At 50.2% G+C, this 15,840-nt stretch overlaps 1 protein-coding gene across 4 annotated transcripts in view; it reads right to left on the bottom strand.

Moving 5' to 3' along the window:
• Positions 1-15,840, bottom strand: part of LOC133345647 (regulator of G-protein signaling 12-like) — a 141,196-nt gene that overhangs the window by 75,920 nt on the left and 49,436 nt on the right. The window contains exon 1 of one of the 4 annotated variants that reach the window (XM_061556599.1): positions 9,554-10,033. The exons of 2 other annotated variants lie outside the window; for them this stretch is intronic. In XM_061556599.1, the coding sequence (XP_061412583.1) occupies positions 9,554-9,604 (51 nt within the window). In that variant the 5' untranslated portion in view covers positions 9,605-10,033. Of the gene's footprint in view, positions 1-9,553; positions 10,034-15,840 lie in introns of those variants that run through there. One more of the 4 variants, XM_061556601.1, reaches the window with a different exon arrangement.

Raw genomic sequence — 15,840 nt, 5'->3', positions numbered from 1 at the left:
AAGTTGACGAAAAGAGAAATGGAACTTTGAAGAAAGTGTCCGTGGAGCAGCAGAAGTGCACTGCTTGAAATGTACACTGAAGATCAGCAGGAGGAGCACATGGGTGAGAGAACGTGCACCAGGGTACAGACTTCATTCTGAGTCTCTCCAGAGGACGATGACCGCTTACGTTCCAAAACGTCGTTACTCATCCTCGTTGGTTGCACCGTGAATACGCTCCGCTCTGCACACCCTGTGCGCACGATCGTGGCCGGCAACAGATCCCCACGCAAGCGCGATGCCCAAGCAGACTCGGCTAAATGTGGACACTTATCACGCGCTGGGTCGTCAGGGCCGCACTATGACATGCCGGGGCCCGAGAGGTATGTCAAGCTGAGGGTGCGTAAATCGAGGAATGGCTGTGTAAAGTCACGTAGAAGGGAAGTAATAAAATAATAAAAATAAAACATAATAAAATAAAATAATTCTCACGACGTTTCAGCTTCGACCTCCAACGCAGCTTATATATAAGCTCCTAGCTTGGTAGTGTCTCATTCTTCACCTGAAGACGGCTGCTTGCGTTGTAGCCGAAACGTCGTGAGAATTATTTTATTTTATTATGTTTTATTTTTATTATTTTATTACTTCCCTTCTACGTGACTTTACCGAAAGAACCAAGAAGATGAATCCCTGCAGTCACGAAAGCTTTAAATCGAAATGGCTGTGTAGTTTTGTCATTTCGGAATGAAAATAACCGATTTAGAGAGTCGTTTCTTCCCATATCTCCACAGCTAATGTCAAACTTGGAGCTTCGTATTATTATAATGTTTTCGTATTTAGAGGCCCCTCACAATGTGAGGCCCTAAGTTGTATCTAAGCTTAGCTGAGGCCTAAATCCGGTCACTGGCTGCCATGGAGGCTAATAGGTAAAAAAAAACAGACAAAAGTGTGTTTCTCCATGTGAAAAATAGAACCACATGTGAATTGGTCAGCCGACCGGTCATCTGAACGAGCGTTTTTTGTTCAGCAGCAGTTTTTATTTAAGTCTTTAAAAATAAACATCCGTATTTCCAATTGCGCTGCTCGTATAACTTCAGCAGACGAAGTATCCGTCTGGTTACTTCACACGGCAGCGCAACCCCTCTTAGATCACTTCAAGTGACCCGTCTCCACACGCGTGTACGTTGAACGTCTTTCTCTCAGTACGTAGCCAACCGTGCTAATCGGAGGTGCGGCAGTAGGACAACATCACAACATATCCGTCCACAAGGTCGGGGCAACACTCTCCTACCCACCCTGCCACTGAGGGGAGTAATGTTCATCATGGGACATTCAAACTGATCATTTTGAATTGTCATAGGTGGAATTTCGCCACGTTGAGCATAGAGCCAAATTTAAGGTTCAAGTTATTTTTTTACCAATTCGTTTATGTATAAAATTAAATGTAGTCATTGGTAACTTGGCTGGGACCATCAACGCACTCCAACTGAGAGCTCGGTTCAATCACGGCTTGGCTGGAACCTGGATTTGAACTCCAAGATCTCAGCGGGGCTCGGCTCAGCGCTCCCACCTCTGAGCCACCGCTCTTCCAAGCAGAATTTGTTTAAACAGACAGCAGGCAGCAGCAGCAACAACAACAACAGCAGCAACAGCAACAACAGCAGCAGCAACAACAGCAGCAGCAGCAGCAACAACAGCAGCAGCAGCAACAACAACAACAGCAGCAGCAGCAGCAGCAACAACAACAGCAGCAGCAGCAGCAGCAGCAACAACAACAACAAAAACCCTGGACTGGTTTCAACTGCAGTGGAGACTTATCAGCAGTGAGACTTTGTCAAACACACGCAGGTCGTTCAATGGAAAAACATTGAAGTTCATAAATACAGTGCAGAGCGTGGTGCCAGAATTATTTATTTATACTGCAGGAGGAATCCGATGAGCTATGAAGCTATTTTTCATAGATGTCCAGTCGGGGCGGGTAAGAAAGTTACAACAACAAGTACAAAGAACATGAGAGCAGTGAAAAGTGTAAACAAATCACCCAAACACATTCAAATAAAACTATACCATCTCCATCCTACCAGGCAAAGTCCACTGAGGTATTAACTTAATTTTCAAAATCGGCCAACAAATGATAGCTCAACAAAGTGGCTCATCATTTGGGCATTTATCGTACCAAAATAATCGAGGTAATCTTAACGCATGATTCTAAATCTGGAGGGAAAATCCAGATAACCCGGAGAAAAAAATTCACGCGACCACGGGGAGAGAGACACGCAAACTCCAAATATACAGCAGGCGTCAGGGTCGGGATCGAACCCACGACCTCCTGTACACCAGGCGAGGGGATGGTGGGTGAAACAACGATGCATCTTGGTAGAAAAAATTATAGGTCACGACGTTTCGATCGCAATACAAGCGACCGTCTTCAGGTGAGAGAGAGAAAGCTACTGAAACAAGGTCTCATGTCGGCTTGAGATGGGTGCATGTCTAACGTGCTGGAGCTGCAGCATTTTTCTAATTATTCTTTGAGGCATCATAAATTATTGATATACATTCACATATAACACGCATAATGTACAGGTTCGATTCCTAGATAAGATAAGAATTAACTTTTTGGAAAAATGCATACAATTCATTAACTCTTTACTAATGTGCGTCACCTAACATTGCCAAGCACCGACTCGTTTCCTGAGACTGGGAGTCTTACCCATGGAAATCTGCGCGTTACGCAATGTCACTTGGGGACGTATCCCAGCGTCTCGCTGCTCAGAGGCCCTGAGTGGTGGGCACGATGCCACGTCCACAATTAGCATCACTTCCATCCGCATCCGTTTTCTCTCTGCTATTAAGAGTCACTGTTTGTTAATTGTCCACGCAAGTGTTCTATAGATGAATACGTAAACACATCTGGGTTTTTAATTGCTGTGAGTTCTTCCAAAAAATAGTCTCCATTTTTATTTTTCATGGTGGGATTTGCTCTCAGTTCTACTGCACATATTTAAACAACATTTATTCATACTGTATTAAATCAATAAATTGTATTCAATCAATACAACTGTATTTAATCAATACAACCATATTCAATCAATACAACTGTATTCAATCAATACAACCATATTCAATCGATACAACTGTATTCAATCAATACAACTGTATTCAATCAATACAACTGTATTCAATTGATAATTCACAGTTCAGCGACCTTTGTCAATCTACTTCTGGGCAAACGCCTCCCCGCGCTGTGTTGGTCACATGGCTTGTCTGACCATACTTCACCAAGCTGGTGAGTGAGGGTTGGTAGTCAGGACAGATTCAGAAATCGCTCGCCACTGACGCTTGCTGTGGCTGGTACCTGAACTCAACAAGATTGCTGGGCTCACTGTGCAATGCACTCATCACTCGATTTCTGATTTCAGCAATAGAACAAAAGAGAGAAAATGACACAATATGGACTCAATTTAAGGAAAATTCGGTTCAAGAACGGAAATTAAAATGGAGATTAACAAAAAAAAATCCTGCTTAATGCTACAGACCAGAAGCATACGGAGTCAAAACATAAAGTAAAAAAAATACAAAAACAGGACACAAGCCCGAGTTATGACCAGAGGTACCAGAATCAGAACAACCCAAACAGATTGTTTGTTGTTTGTTTCCCCATGCTGGGGTATCGCTCAGGAGAACAGCAGACACCACATATCCACCAGGGCCACAACCGCAGACAGCATTCCTCTGGGGGTCTGTGAACTATGCAACGTCCGTTCGTCGTGAAGGCCAACATCGAGTGTCTTCTGCGAGAGACTAATCCTGGCATAGAAATATGGAATTTCCACTACTCGCTCAGGACAACCCTTACGTGATGTGCACCACCCATTTTCATTTTAATAGAAGCAGATCACTTATTGGTCCACCGCACAACCGAGCCACGCCTGGGTTGTGACAAGGCAGCCTGGGCTGGCACAGCAGGCTCCAGGTGTTGTTTTTCCACTGCAAGAGGCTGAGCCGAGCCGGGCCGCTGACGTCACACCCGCAGCGAATGAGCCGACGCGGTGAGGCCACGTCTTCGCGGCGTGCTGACCGACATGACACGCAATAAAAACGCGCCGTGAACCCTGCCCCTGGCCCTGCTTGACCCCAAGCCAGATTAAGATGATGTCTTGCGAGGTCAACGTATCGCTGGTTTGGTTCTTGGCTCGGCACGGCAAATAGCCAGTGGGGGGAGAAAAAGAAATCAACCGTACCATAAGGTCCCCACGCTGGCTGGGCCCAGAAGCACCAGTGGGGAACAGAGTAACGTGTCCTCTGTACGCAACGTATCACGCGAGACCTTTCGTTATAACAATAAAAAAGCCGCACGTCATTCAGAGAAAAAAACGAAATGTTCAACGTCGTAGAGAACGATGCTGGGCAAATAAGAGACTGCCACCACTAATCGAGGCGAGTGTTTGCTCAGCAGCAAGCGGAATACGCTCCTCGGTGTGCCTCTCAACCACCCTCGGGTCACTCCCTCCTGCCTCCTGCCTTCATAAACGGGCGCACTAATAACCACACTGACTCATCACAGACTCATCTCGGGGGGGGGGGGGGGGCAACACACACGGGTTTTGTGTGCTAAGGTGCATGGGGAACTGGACTAGGAAACATCCCATAAATGCATTTATCAATCAGGCTCTTATGTCCTCGCTGAATAACACTCCATACCACGGCCGAGGTGTCTAATTAGCCAACGTTGTCTTGACAACCCAACAGGGAGAAGGCGAAAGAGAAGAGAGGGAAAGAGACAGAGAAGGAAATAAGAGACAGAGGGTGTTCATCCATACACAGAGAAGTAGTCACGTTGCAATCGAACATTTCCATTTATTTTTCTGGTTCAAACAACGAGAGCACACACTTCTTTCTTTCGTGTAAGTGCTGATGCAGATGCAGAGCTACGAACACAATTTCACATTCAGGTGGTCAAGCCGGATAACCTCGTCGGGACATTGCGTCCTAATATGTTGTGCGGTCTGTTCTGTATGACCACAGTCGCACGCAACTGGACAGTGTTTATACTTTACATTTGTGCTGCATCAGGTTTCTGTATCTGTCTGCTTTGGTTTGTGCAGTGGATGTGGTTCAGGGAGGACCATGAGCTGCTTCGTGGAAGATCAAAGCCTGGGATCTTCTGCGTTGGGTCTTTCACAAGGGCACAAACCCAACAAAGTGGGATGATGACCGGGACTGTGAGACAACTGTGGAACGGAGGTGACGAGCAAGGAGGCAGCTCATCGGAGGAGACGCCAGCGCTCATCGGTGAGCGATCGCTGGCTCCCAGCGCAAATGAGAGTCCAGGGGCATGGCTCACGTCCATCGCCGCTTCTGAACCAGCAGCTATAATTCCACGTTCGTATGGTGGGGGCAAGTCAGTTCTTATGACAATTACTGTTGATTTCTGTACTGGCCATTTAAATAATCGGCCAATTTTTATTGTTCATTAGCTGTTACGTTTTTTAGTTTCGACGTGAAATTTTACTCACTGCCCGCTCGATCCCGGTTCCCCCTTCAACAGCTGCCCGAGGTGTGCACAACTCTGCGAGGACATATCTATTTGCTGTGTCCCTCCCATTTCCAGTTGCGAATTTTGTTGACAAAAAACTTCTTGTACTGTCCACGACCTTGACCGTCGTTTGCTCTTTATAAATCCTTTATATTAAGTTCACTTGCTTGCTTGCTTGCGCGCTTACGACCGTGCAAATCTTTAGGTCGTTTTTTAACCCACTTCCCGTGATCCAATCGAGCTGACATTTTGCACACAGACTCGTTGTGCGTGACAATTTATTTTCGTGAATTTTTTTTCTCCAAAATTTTACACTTTTTAGGAAAAAATAAATTATATTTAATTACCAATTGCTTAATGGTGGCAGGCAATCATCTGACCCATAGGTGGCAGCCATCTCAAGCCAGAGGACGAGATGACTCTAGCCGCCACGCATATAAAGGATTTATAGTGAAAAACTTTGTTTTTACGGGTACATTTTTTTTATCCCGGGACCACCTTTGAAAGTCACCTCATGTGCAGCAGCCGCGATACGCGGATTATCACACCACGGCGACCGTGGGGTCCTTCGTCCAGCAGTGCATCGAACGTGGCCAAGTGATATTTTGAAATGTACCTATTTTCAATGAGAAAACGTGGTGTGCATTTGTGTCATTCCTTCACATAAAGTCCTGGTCACAAAAGCAAAGTTTGTGGGGAATAATAGCCATTTTCTATACTTTTGAAGCATAAGGAATTAGAAAATAACACTTACTACCCAGGAACAAAAAAGATCGTGTTACATAGCGATATATAAGGATCGAGAGCCTTTAATATGTCGAGGCTCAGCTTCTCTGCGTCCTGACCACAAGTCCAAATTGCATTATTCACCGTTACAAAGCTGAAAGACGTCACGCGTCCCCGCACAGCTCGCACCGAACAACCACGGTCAGTGTAAAGAGCCGCCCAGGTAATAGAATGTGGCGTTAGGCCACGTGCCGCCGCATGTTACAGCAAACCATCATTCGGCACAGCCCTTCCGAGCTTTCACCTGCGCCGTTACAAAACCCCATATTCAAAGTGAAGCTCGTCGCTTTATTTCAGGTCTTTAACAGGTAACAGGTAAAGGCGCAGCCCCGTAATTGCCTGCTCACACCGCTGCTGTCGGCTAGATGTTAACTACCTCGCCTGGTACACAGGTCGTCATGGGTTCGATCCCAACCCTGACGCCTCCTGCTGTACATCTGGAGTTTGCGTGTTCGCCGCATTGGTCGCGTGGACTTTTTCTCCGGGTCCTCCGGTTTTTCCTTCCACATTTAGAATCAACATCCACGCGTTCAGAGCATTTGGCTGCTATAAATGTCCACACGATAAGCCACTTTCGTTGACCTATCATTTGTGGTGGCCAGGTCGCTTCTGAGAAAGCGCTACGTAGCTCAGTGGGCCTGACCTGGTAACGATAAAACATCGTTTTGTTTTAGCTCTAGAGAGCCCCTGTGGAGTGGCCTCCCCTCTTCAATGCTGACCAGAATTCTCGTAAGATGTGCGACTACGTGCACTCTGCCCCCACCACACGCCACTGTCGCACGCTCCTGCTGTGCCCACTCACGCTGCCGGGCGGGCGGAGGCGGTGGGGATTCGAGAAACTCGCCCCGTGGTTTACAACCTCCGCGAGCGCCGCGGGCGAGCGGTGCGATCGAATCGAACCGGCGGCCCCCCTGAATTACAAGTCCGATGGGCTGAACCGCCGCCCCACGGCAGCGTCAAAATACGACTGGAGGAGACATCGCGGCGACACGCCATTCTCGCTACTCATGGTCCCCGCTATCTGGCTTGACCACCTGAATGCGAAATTGCGGTCGTTTGCTCTGCGTCCACATCAGCAGCCGTACGAAAGAAGAAGAAGATGTAAAAGAGGAAGATGGTGCAAAATAAGATGCAAATGGCAATAATCAGCTAATTGATAAGAGGGCCTTGCCATGTGGACTGATGGCCACACCGCGACCACGCCGCCCAGTGCGGGGGGGGGAGAAGGGGGGCTCAAGGTTCAAACGTCGCTCGCCAGAGATGCTCGTGGCGGCGGCGGCTCCGAATCGAGCCGCGATGGCGCACTCCGGGCGGCGCGCAAGCGAGCGGGGGGCCGCTCGTGCTCCGCTCCGGGTGTCAGCGGCACTCGCTCTGCATCGCTTGTGCCCAATGGAGAGCCGAACGAACGGAGCCGCAACACAGCGTGGCCTCATCTCCACGGGTATACATTATTATTCATGAGACAAATGGGGCACTTCGCCATTGTTGAGTACAGCGATTCCACTCGTTCGGGGGGGGCGGGGAGAGGTGAGGGGGGGGGGCACCGTTGCACAGTGGAAAGCTTGCGACGTCATGGGTTCTCTTGCAGTAAAATCAACACGACACGAAACCATATGATAAGCAGGATAAAGTTAGGGGTGAACTCGCCACCCTGAAGTCACCAGGCAACACAACCGCCGCGTGCATGCGCGCACACACAGCCTGCAGTACAAGACTGTCCACCACATCAGCCCTGCAACAGCCTGTGTCCTGCACGGCGGTTGCCAATTCGAGCGCTACTCAGGCTCAAACCCCCACTTAGCTGCCGAGATGTGACGAGACCAGGTGCGTGTTTTGCTCCAAGGCACGACCGCTGTGCTGGACTGTAAATGCAAAGCGCTTTCCTGTTCCACAGAAACTAAAATATTCCTCTGTTCCCTTCCCAGTGTGTGCCCGAATGCATTACTGCACACTTGCCCCTCCCATGCGAAAAAATCTGCATTATGCTAATCAACTATTGCAGCAAACATAGAATGAGCTCAAACGCAAATCATTGCTGTTCACCGTCTCGTCAATCCACTGCTGGATGTACGCACGCACGTATGTGTACGTGCGTTGAGCTTCTTTCACACCGGACGTGGCCAACCGTGCGGAATGAAGGCCGCCCCGAACGCTACCGGTGACGGGAGACGTTTGACGACAACCCACCACGCCGGTCAGTGCAGGGATTGGCCAAGGGGTGGGAGCCCTGTACCGGTTCGGACATCACTCGTCGCTGATTTGAGCCGTGGCCAAGAGTCGAACTCTGTTCGGCGCGACGTGGCTTCTCGGCAGCGCGGTCGCCGCTTGTTGCAGAGGCACCACGGATCGAATTCTGGCGGCCGCCCCGGTTAATACTGGGCGCATTAACCGTAACGAATACGATGTGCCGCCCGCTGTCTTCACTCCGCGTGTTTAAAGATCCCGCCGTTTCAATTGCAAGAGAGCGCGCGCCATTGTGTGCCGTGGCGCGTCACGGTCCAATTTCCCGCAAATTACTCGACTGGAATACGCAGCAGCAGCGGCAGCAGCAATCCCATACCACCCCACACCCCGCCGCACTGCGAAAACTCGGCAGGGACCCTCCTAAAGAAAGCGTGACGAGACTCCAGCGAGGGCCCTCCGGGGACAAACGAGCGCAATAATCACAGCGCGGCCGCGCCGACCGCCCTGCCACCACTCCACCGCCGAACGTACAAAAAATATGAAATATATTTTTTAAAAATCACGCAGAAAAAAAACATTTTAAAGCGGAGTTCCCCTACACAAGGACACATACACATCCGCCCGCACGCTCGTGGCAGCTCCCACACCGTAAAGGTTTGCGTTGATAATGGAGGTTTTTTTGGGGGGTTAAATCGCGGAGGCATAAATGTTGTGCCGTTAAACCCGCCACCACCCGACACAGTCAATCGGTGAGGTTTGTCACGTAATCAAAAAAACGTGCCAATTCGTGACGAACCTTACTAATTGGCCGTGTCGGGTGGTTGCGGGGTTTAACGACACGTTCATATCCAACCCAAAAAAACCTCTATTATGGATAGCATTGGTGGCAAGAGCCCCCTGCCACTCCTGCGACGTGTTAAACTGCGCTTCACGTTTATTCACGCCGCACGGTCCACCGCGCCCGCGAGCGCCGCGGCAATTGTCATGCAGACAGCCCATTGTGGTCCGGGCACCGCCACGGAGGCCGTGCGCGCACAGAGAGAGAGAGAGAGGATCCGCGGCGCTTACCATCAAACTTTTCCTCCATTGCGTCTTCTTCGCGCCGTCCTTGTGAGCCATTGTGCCACAGCCTTCGGTCCGTGCCCCCCCCCCCACCTCACCGCTCGTTTTCACTGCCCTCTCTCCGACTGCACCCCCTTTGTCACGCGCGACTCATATTCCCCGCAGCATCCTCCGCACCGTTACCGCCGCTCTCGTTCGCTCTCCTCCTCCTCCCCTCCGAGCCGCTTGCGGACGAGCGGGCACGCGGGCACGCGCGCACGTACGAGCGGGCGGGCACCTGCGGCGAACGTGCGTGGCAGTGGAAGAGCTCTCGCACGCACGCACTCCGTGTCGACCGAGCAGCCCTCTCTCTGGCAACAGCACCGGCTTGGCGCCACGGGTTGCCGTGACGACGGCCCACATCAGGATGCCGGGGCGCGCACGCCGCGGTCAGTGCGCGCTGCTGATAATAGAGCTGCAGCCACCGCGCTTCCACCCCCCACCACTACCCTCGTACCCCCCCTCTCTCTCCTCCTCCTCCTCCTGCTCTGCAGAGCGCGGGTGGGGCTGGCGATGACATCGGCATTGTAATGTAACGGCCGGGGACGTTTTCCAAGTGAACGCGCGACGGTTTGAGCCAACGTTGCCGCGTGGGTTGGAACCGTCGGACCAACTTTGGCCCAAGGTCGGCCCAAGGTCGGCCCGACGTCGCACGATGACACCGGGGTGGTGGCCCGAGGCGTGGCGAAGGAACAGCGCCGCAGCGTCTTCGGAGAAGGGGGCCCGCGGAGGTTTTTGGCAGCGGTGCCGATTTTTGGCTCCAGTTTTTTTTTTTACCAATGAACGCTGTCCCTCCCGCACGATTTTCAGGTTTTGGGTAATATATACACAGCAGTTGATAGAACACGGGTGACAATATTTCGTTTAAGCAATCGGGACAACTGGAATGTGATGATGAGCACGAGTTTGCCAGCGCCACGTCCACCCCTCTTCTTCTTGTCGTACGGCTGCTGATGTCGATGCAGAGCAACGACTACAATTTCACATTCAGGTGGTCAAGCCAGCAGATAACCGTGTCCACCCGATTACATTCGACAAGTGGTCCAGGTCGAACACGATGTCTTTCAATGTCAGTGTCACTCCTGTGCTTGCCGGTGTCTTATGATAATTCAGAAGTGTGTGTGTGGTTTGGCACTTATTATTTATTTATCCAGGACAACCACACTGAGTCACATGACTCTTTGTCCAGGAGGGTCCTACACTGGGTTTTTATTTTAAGGCGTTTTCAGCCATACTCTTTGGTTCTTTTGGTAAAGTCACGTGGGTAGAAAAATAAATAAATAAAAATCACGACGTCTCGATCACAACACAAGCAGTCCTCATCAGCCAATGAATGATCAGTATTTACGGTACTTGTGGGAGGAAAGTGGAGCACCTGGAGGAAACCCACGCACACGCGCGGGAGGCAACGCTCCATCCCCGTACAAACGGAAACAGATGGCTATTATTCCACCTGCTGTACTGCCATCCTCTGGCAAGTCAGGGTATGGCGCCTCCGATTCGCGCGGTTGGATACGTCCAGTGCGATAGAAGTTCAACATTTGTGCATACATGGCACCTCGACACCCACGGGAAGGAAGTTTTGCAACATCTCTTGCGGCAATCTACCAACGCTCACCCTGCACGGTGCTGGATTGCAGGCTTTCCACGTGCGTAGCCACCACCGCCCGGCTCATGGCGCTGGTGGAACCCTGCCCTACCCCCGGGCAAAGCGCGGCACGGAACGACGTGGCCGTCACCGCAAGGGTGCGCGGTGGGTACCACCTGCACGCTGCTGCCGGGCCCGGGCGTCCGTGGACACGGCTCGTGTTGCAGCAGCAGCAGCAGCAGCAGCAGCGAGTCGTGGATTCTCGTCCATTGGCACAGGACGCGTATCACAGCGCAAGCGTGTGTATGTGTGTACGTGGGTTCCCGCGAACCAGGCTGGAGTCGCACGCGTATCAGACATTTTTGTTCTTTGAATCGTACATCTTGTACGTAATGGGCTCACGCGACAACTCTCGCCGCGAGAGGCTTCCTACATTCGCAACAATGTTTAGAAATATTTCATTTTTTGGATTGAGTCCAAGACCTGACATATCGCGAGGGGATGAATCGCCACGGCCTGGTGTCAGGCCACTCGCTGGCAGCGGCTCCAAACATTTGCCCCACCACCTCACAACTTCCTTATACCGGTTGTATTTTTTTCTTGCATTTTAAAACAGGAGAGCTATAACGCACAGTAGCTACAAGGACACGTACAGTGCGCGATACACAGCGTACGCTGCACGTCGGTACGCGACTCCTCTTCACCATGGCAACGTTGGTACAGCCATTCGAGGATTGATTTGCTCTGTAGAAGGTCCATTGCCCGAAACGTCGCAAATTATATATTTCTTTCCCTCTTTTTAAGGCCACGCAGCGTTGTTGAAGAATATAATGAGCTAATTCTCAGACAAGCATGCCACTGCTTCTGTTATTTTTCACCCTATGACCTGTGATGTCAAGGACGATTTGTTTACAGATAGAAATTGTTGATAAGTACCCCCTGGGCAATACCAATGCTGCACTTACATGTTGCATATGTTGCAAAGGAAATGTTGCACTTATATAATGATGATAATACGTTGCAATTGACTGTTTAATTCACATCAACGCAATGCCTTGCTAAATTCCTTCAGTAATACTGAAAATGAAGAGATTTTTCAAGTAATTTTTTTAGAAAATTGACGATACTCAAGAAATTACACGATGTAATAGTCACAAGTGCCCTGCTGATGGGGTGGATAATAATATCGTCAACGGCCACGATCAATCCACGGCGGGATGAGGTTCGCCCGCATGCCGTTGCCATCCCACAAAATACACTTCCCTCCTGCCACGACCCCATCCCATCGCTCCATCTCCACGGTGGCCGCCCTCTCCGGCGTGTTTTGCTTCCTTTGGCCGACGCTGCGCGATCAGTCTCGACCATCGTGCCATCGTCATCCCGTAACCGCCACGTCTCCCCACCGCTCGAGCCCACTTGCTCGATGACGTACGCGTACATCATGACGTACGCCATCGGAGCGTACGTGTGCGTCAATGGAATTGGAAGAAAAACTAAAATAAGATAACTTTATCGGTACCGAGGCTCCCACAAGGCCATGCGGGAGGGCGTGTGGCACAGTTTGACGCCAGCTATCGTAGAGCGCGGTCGTGTCACTGCGGTTCTCTGCGGCGAGTACAATGTCTTTAAAAACAACGGCGCTACTATGCCTCTCTAAGTAAAATTAACGCTAACCGCTTGCGCGTTCCGAGATTCAGTGGCAAATGGGGACCCACCTTGCAACTTGCAGAAGTCTCGGAATGGGAGAGGGTTAAGTCGACACGAAGTCTCAAAATTTGCGCCACTTCTCCGCTGCGCCACGGGTGCCTCTTCCCGTCTCTCAGTGCAATTACAAGCACTCACTCCATAATGGTTCGTTAACTCCCTCGCCCGGTATACAGGCGGTTGTAGGTTCGAATCCCGTCCCTGACCCTGACGCCTGTATATTTGGAGTTGGCGTGTTCTCCCCGTGGTCACGTGGATTTTCTCTGAGTCCTCCGGTTTATCACCTCCACGTTTAGTATTTGTCTGCTACAAATTTCCACTTAATAATTCACTCATTTGTGGCCAGGTCGCTTCTGAAAAAATAGTTATATATCTCAGTGGTCCTTCTGTTCCATTTTCTCTATCCCCATCGGTGTACATGTTTCTGATCCGCACGTCACAGAAGGTCATGTCCACCCACTTATTGAACTCTTCGGGCGTGTTGCTACGTCGCTTCTCGTTGTCGCGTTTCACGTTTCCAAGGGCGCCTCAACCTGCTCGCCCGTTCTCTCTCTCTCGCTTGCCTGACGCACACAGGAGCGACGTTGTTTTGCGTTGTCCTCACCTCCTCTGCACGTTCACCGCATCGCCGCCATTCCTCTCACCCATGGGCGGCGCTCCCAGAACTGGGAGGATTGAGCTCCATCTTCCTATTGTCTGCAAAATTATGAATAGGGCTGGTAAATCGACAGATAAAAGGAACGAATTGTGGGTCCATCCATCCTCACGGATAATAGGAGTCACGGGTGAGAGAAGGTTCGCTGCGCTATCGGAAATCTCGTCTCAAGATGAGGGAAGTCACCTTGGTCATGGTAACTCAGTGGTCCACGAGTACAAACTGTTCATTTGTTCACGGACTTATATTTGCTGTTGAGTTTCTGCAAAGGGCTTTGCTGTAATCTACATGTTTGGTTCTCATATAAACGCATATACTACAAAGGTCACGTAGGGGTCAACCAACCGATTTCACTGCCCTGGAACTTCCAATCAGTTGTTTGGGTACCAATAGACCGCGTTTCTCCCCACACCGCATTCAATCATTTGCGTGGGCGTACACGCTCATACAGACGCAAATCGTTGTAAACATTCCACAGATATTACCATCATCATCATCACAACCCCGTAGCATCCGAGGGTTCAAAGGTGCCTGAGCCCCCCATGCTGATTGCTGAGCCCCCCCCTCCCTGGCAACTGGTTTAGTCAAGTGATTGACGGGGTCGTGCCCCCCCCCCCCCCCCCCGCTCTCTAAGCAAGGTCTCACTGCAGGGCTGCTGTATCGTCATCAGCAGCTATTGTCTCCCCACCGCTGTATGAAGGGGTGCGATGGTGGCGAGATGTTAACTCCGAGGCGATGGGTTCCATCCACACCCCTGACGCCTGTATATTTGGAGTTTGCATGTTGTCTCTCTCCCTGGAGCCGTGTGGATTTTTCCCCGGGTCTTCCGCTATTTCCCTCCACTTTTAGAATCAACATCACGCCTTCAGAGTAATTTCGCTGCTATAAATGTCCACGCGATAAGCCGCCAATTCATCGAGCTATCATTTGTGATAGCCAGGTCCCTTCTGAAGAAGAGCTACACAGCTCAGTGGGGGCCTCCCCTGGTAGAATACAAACAAACAAAAAGTTTAGTTGAGTAAAAGGCCTCCACAAAGGGTCGCGCCTCACAGCCAAACTGCCTCGCATGAAGCGATCGCATCGCTCCATCCTCTCGGTGTCCATCCTCTCAGCTCTGCTTGCTTCTTGGGGATTTTTTTCGTGGCGTGCAAAGAGAGAGGCATGAGAGGTAGGGTAGAGAGTTGAACAGCGCGGCTCCTATGAGGACGGCACGTGCAGCGCCAGCAAGGCGGCGTGCGTGTTGGTGTACCGCGCCCTACGGTGTCGTGTACCCTGCAGCACCTTGTGAGGGCAAATGCAATGTAAGAATAGCTGAACATTTTAACTCCAGGCCACTTGGAGAGATCCGCTGTTAATTATGGACCGCGGTTACTGTGATGATGGACCACGGTTACTATGACGATGGACCGCGGTTACTGTAATGATGGACCACGGTTACTATGACAATGGACCGCAGTTACTGTGACGATGCACCACGGTTACTATGGAAACGAATCACAGTTACTGTGACCATGGACTGTGGTCACTGTGACAATGGATGTGGTTCCTATGACGGTGGGCGACGTTTCCTACAGCGATCGACCGTAGTCACTATAACGATGGACCGCGGTTACTATGACGATGAACCACGGTTTACAACCATTAAAAATACACCGTGAGGAGTCTTCACAGATGGATTGTGATCGACTTAGTCAAGAGCGCTGTGGACCAGAAAGAATAATCTTTGATTTTTAAAACAGCATTCAAGAGAAATACAACATAGCCTCGAAACCAGAGCCAGGGACTATACGTTAAGGCCTCGAAAATATATCCCCTCAACAATATATCCCCTCAGCCAAAGCAAGGGAGTATATGATAAGGCCTCGACATCCGCGAGGCTTCAGTTCTTGAAAATCTCTGCAAAAGTAGAATTCGCGGACGTAGATACAGTACGTTCATATGGGAGGCAAAGGGGCTTGGGTTCTCGTGTCTGACTGCACATACGTGAGAAAATTAAAATGTTTCGTAACATTAATCCTGGACTGTGCACATAAATAACATCCATTTACTTGATTTAATTGTACAATTATACAAATAGATAATAACACAAACAACAGAAAATACATCAATATATTATACTGTAAATTGGGAAGTTTCATGTATCTTGGATGATGATGATGATGCGACTTTGTCGGTCATCGGTACATTTTCCGCCATACTTCCCCTCCCCTCCCCCCCCCGATTGCCTTCTCGCATTTCTCCATAAATCCGACCCCGGACTCATCTGCCGTGCAATGGTGGGCCAACAGCAGACAGCGCACGATCACA

This window comes from Lethenteron reissneri, chromosome 22, assembly GCF_015708825.2.
Source record: "Lethenteron reissneri isolate LAM-NWPU_2019-01 chromosome 22, ASM1570882v1, whole genome shotgun sequence".
Classification (NCBI taxonomy): Eukaryota; Metazoa; Chordata; class Hyperoartia; order Petromyzontiformes; family Petromyzontidae; genus Lethenteron; species Lethenteron reissneri.
The sequence above is the reverse complement of the archived record's forward strand: the minus strand, read 5'-3'. Positions and strand labels throughout refer to the sequence as shown.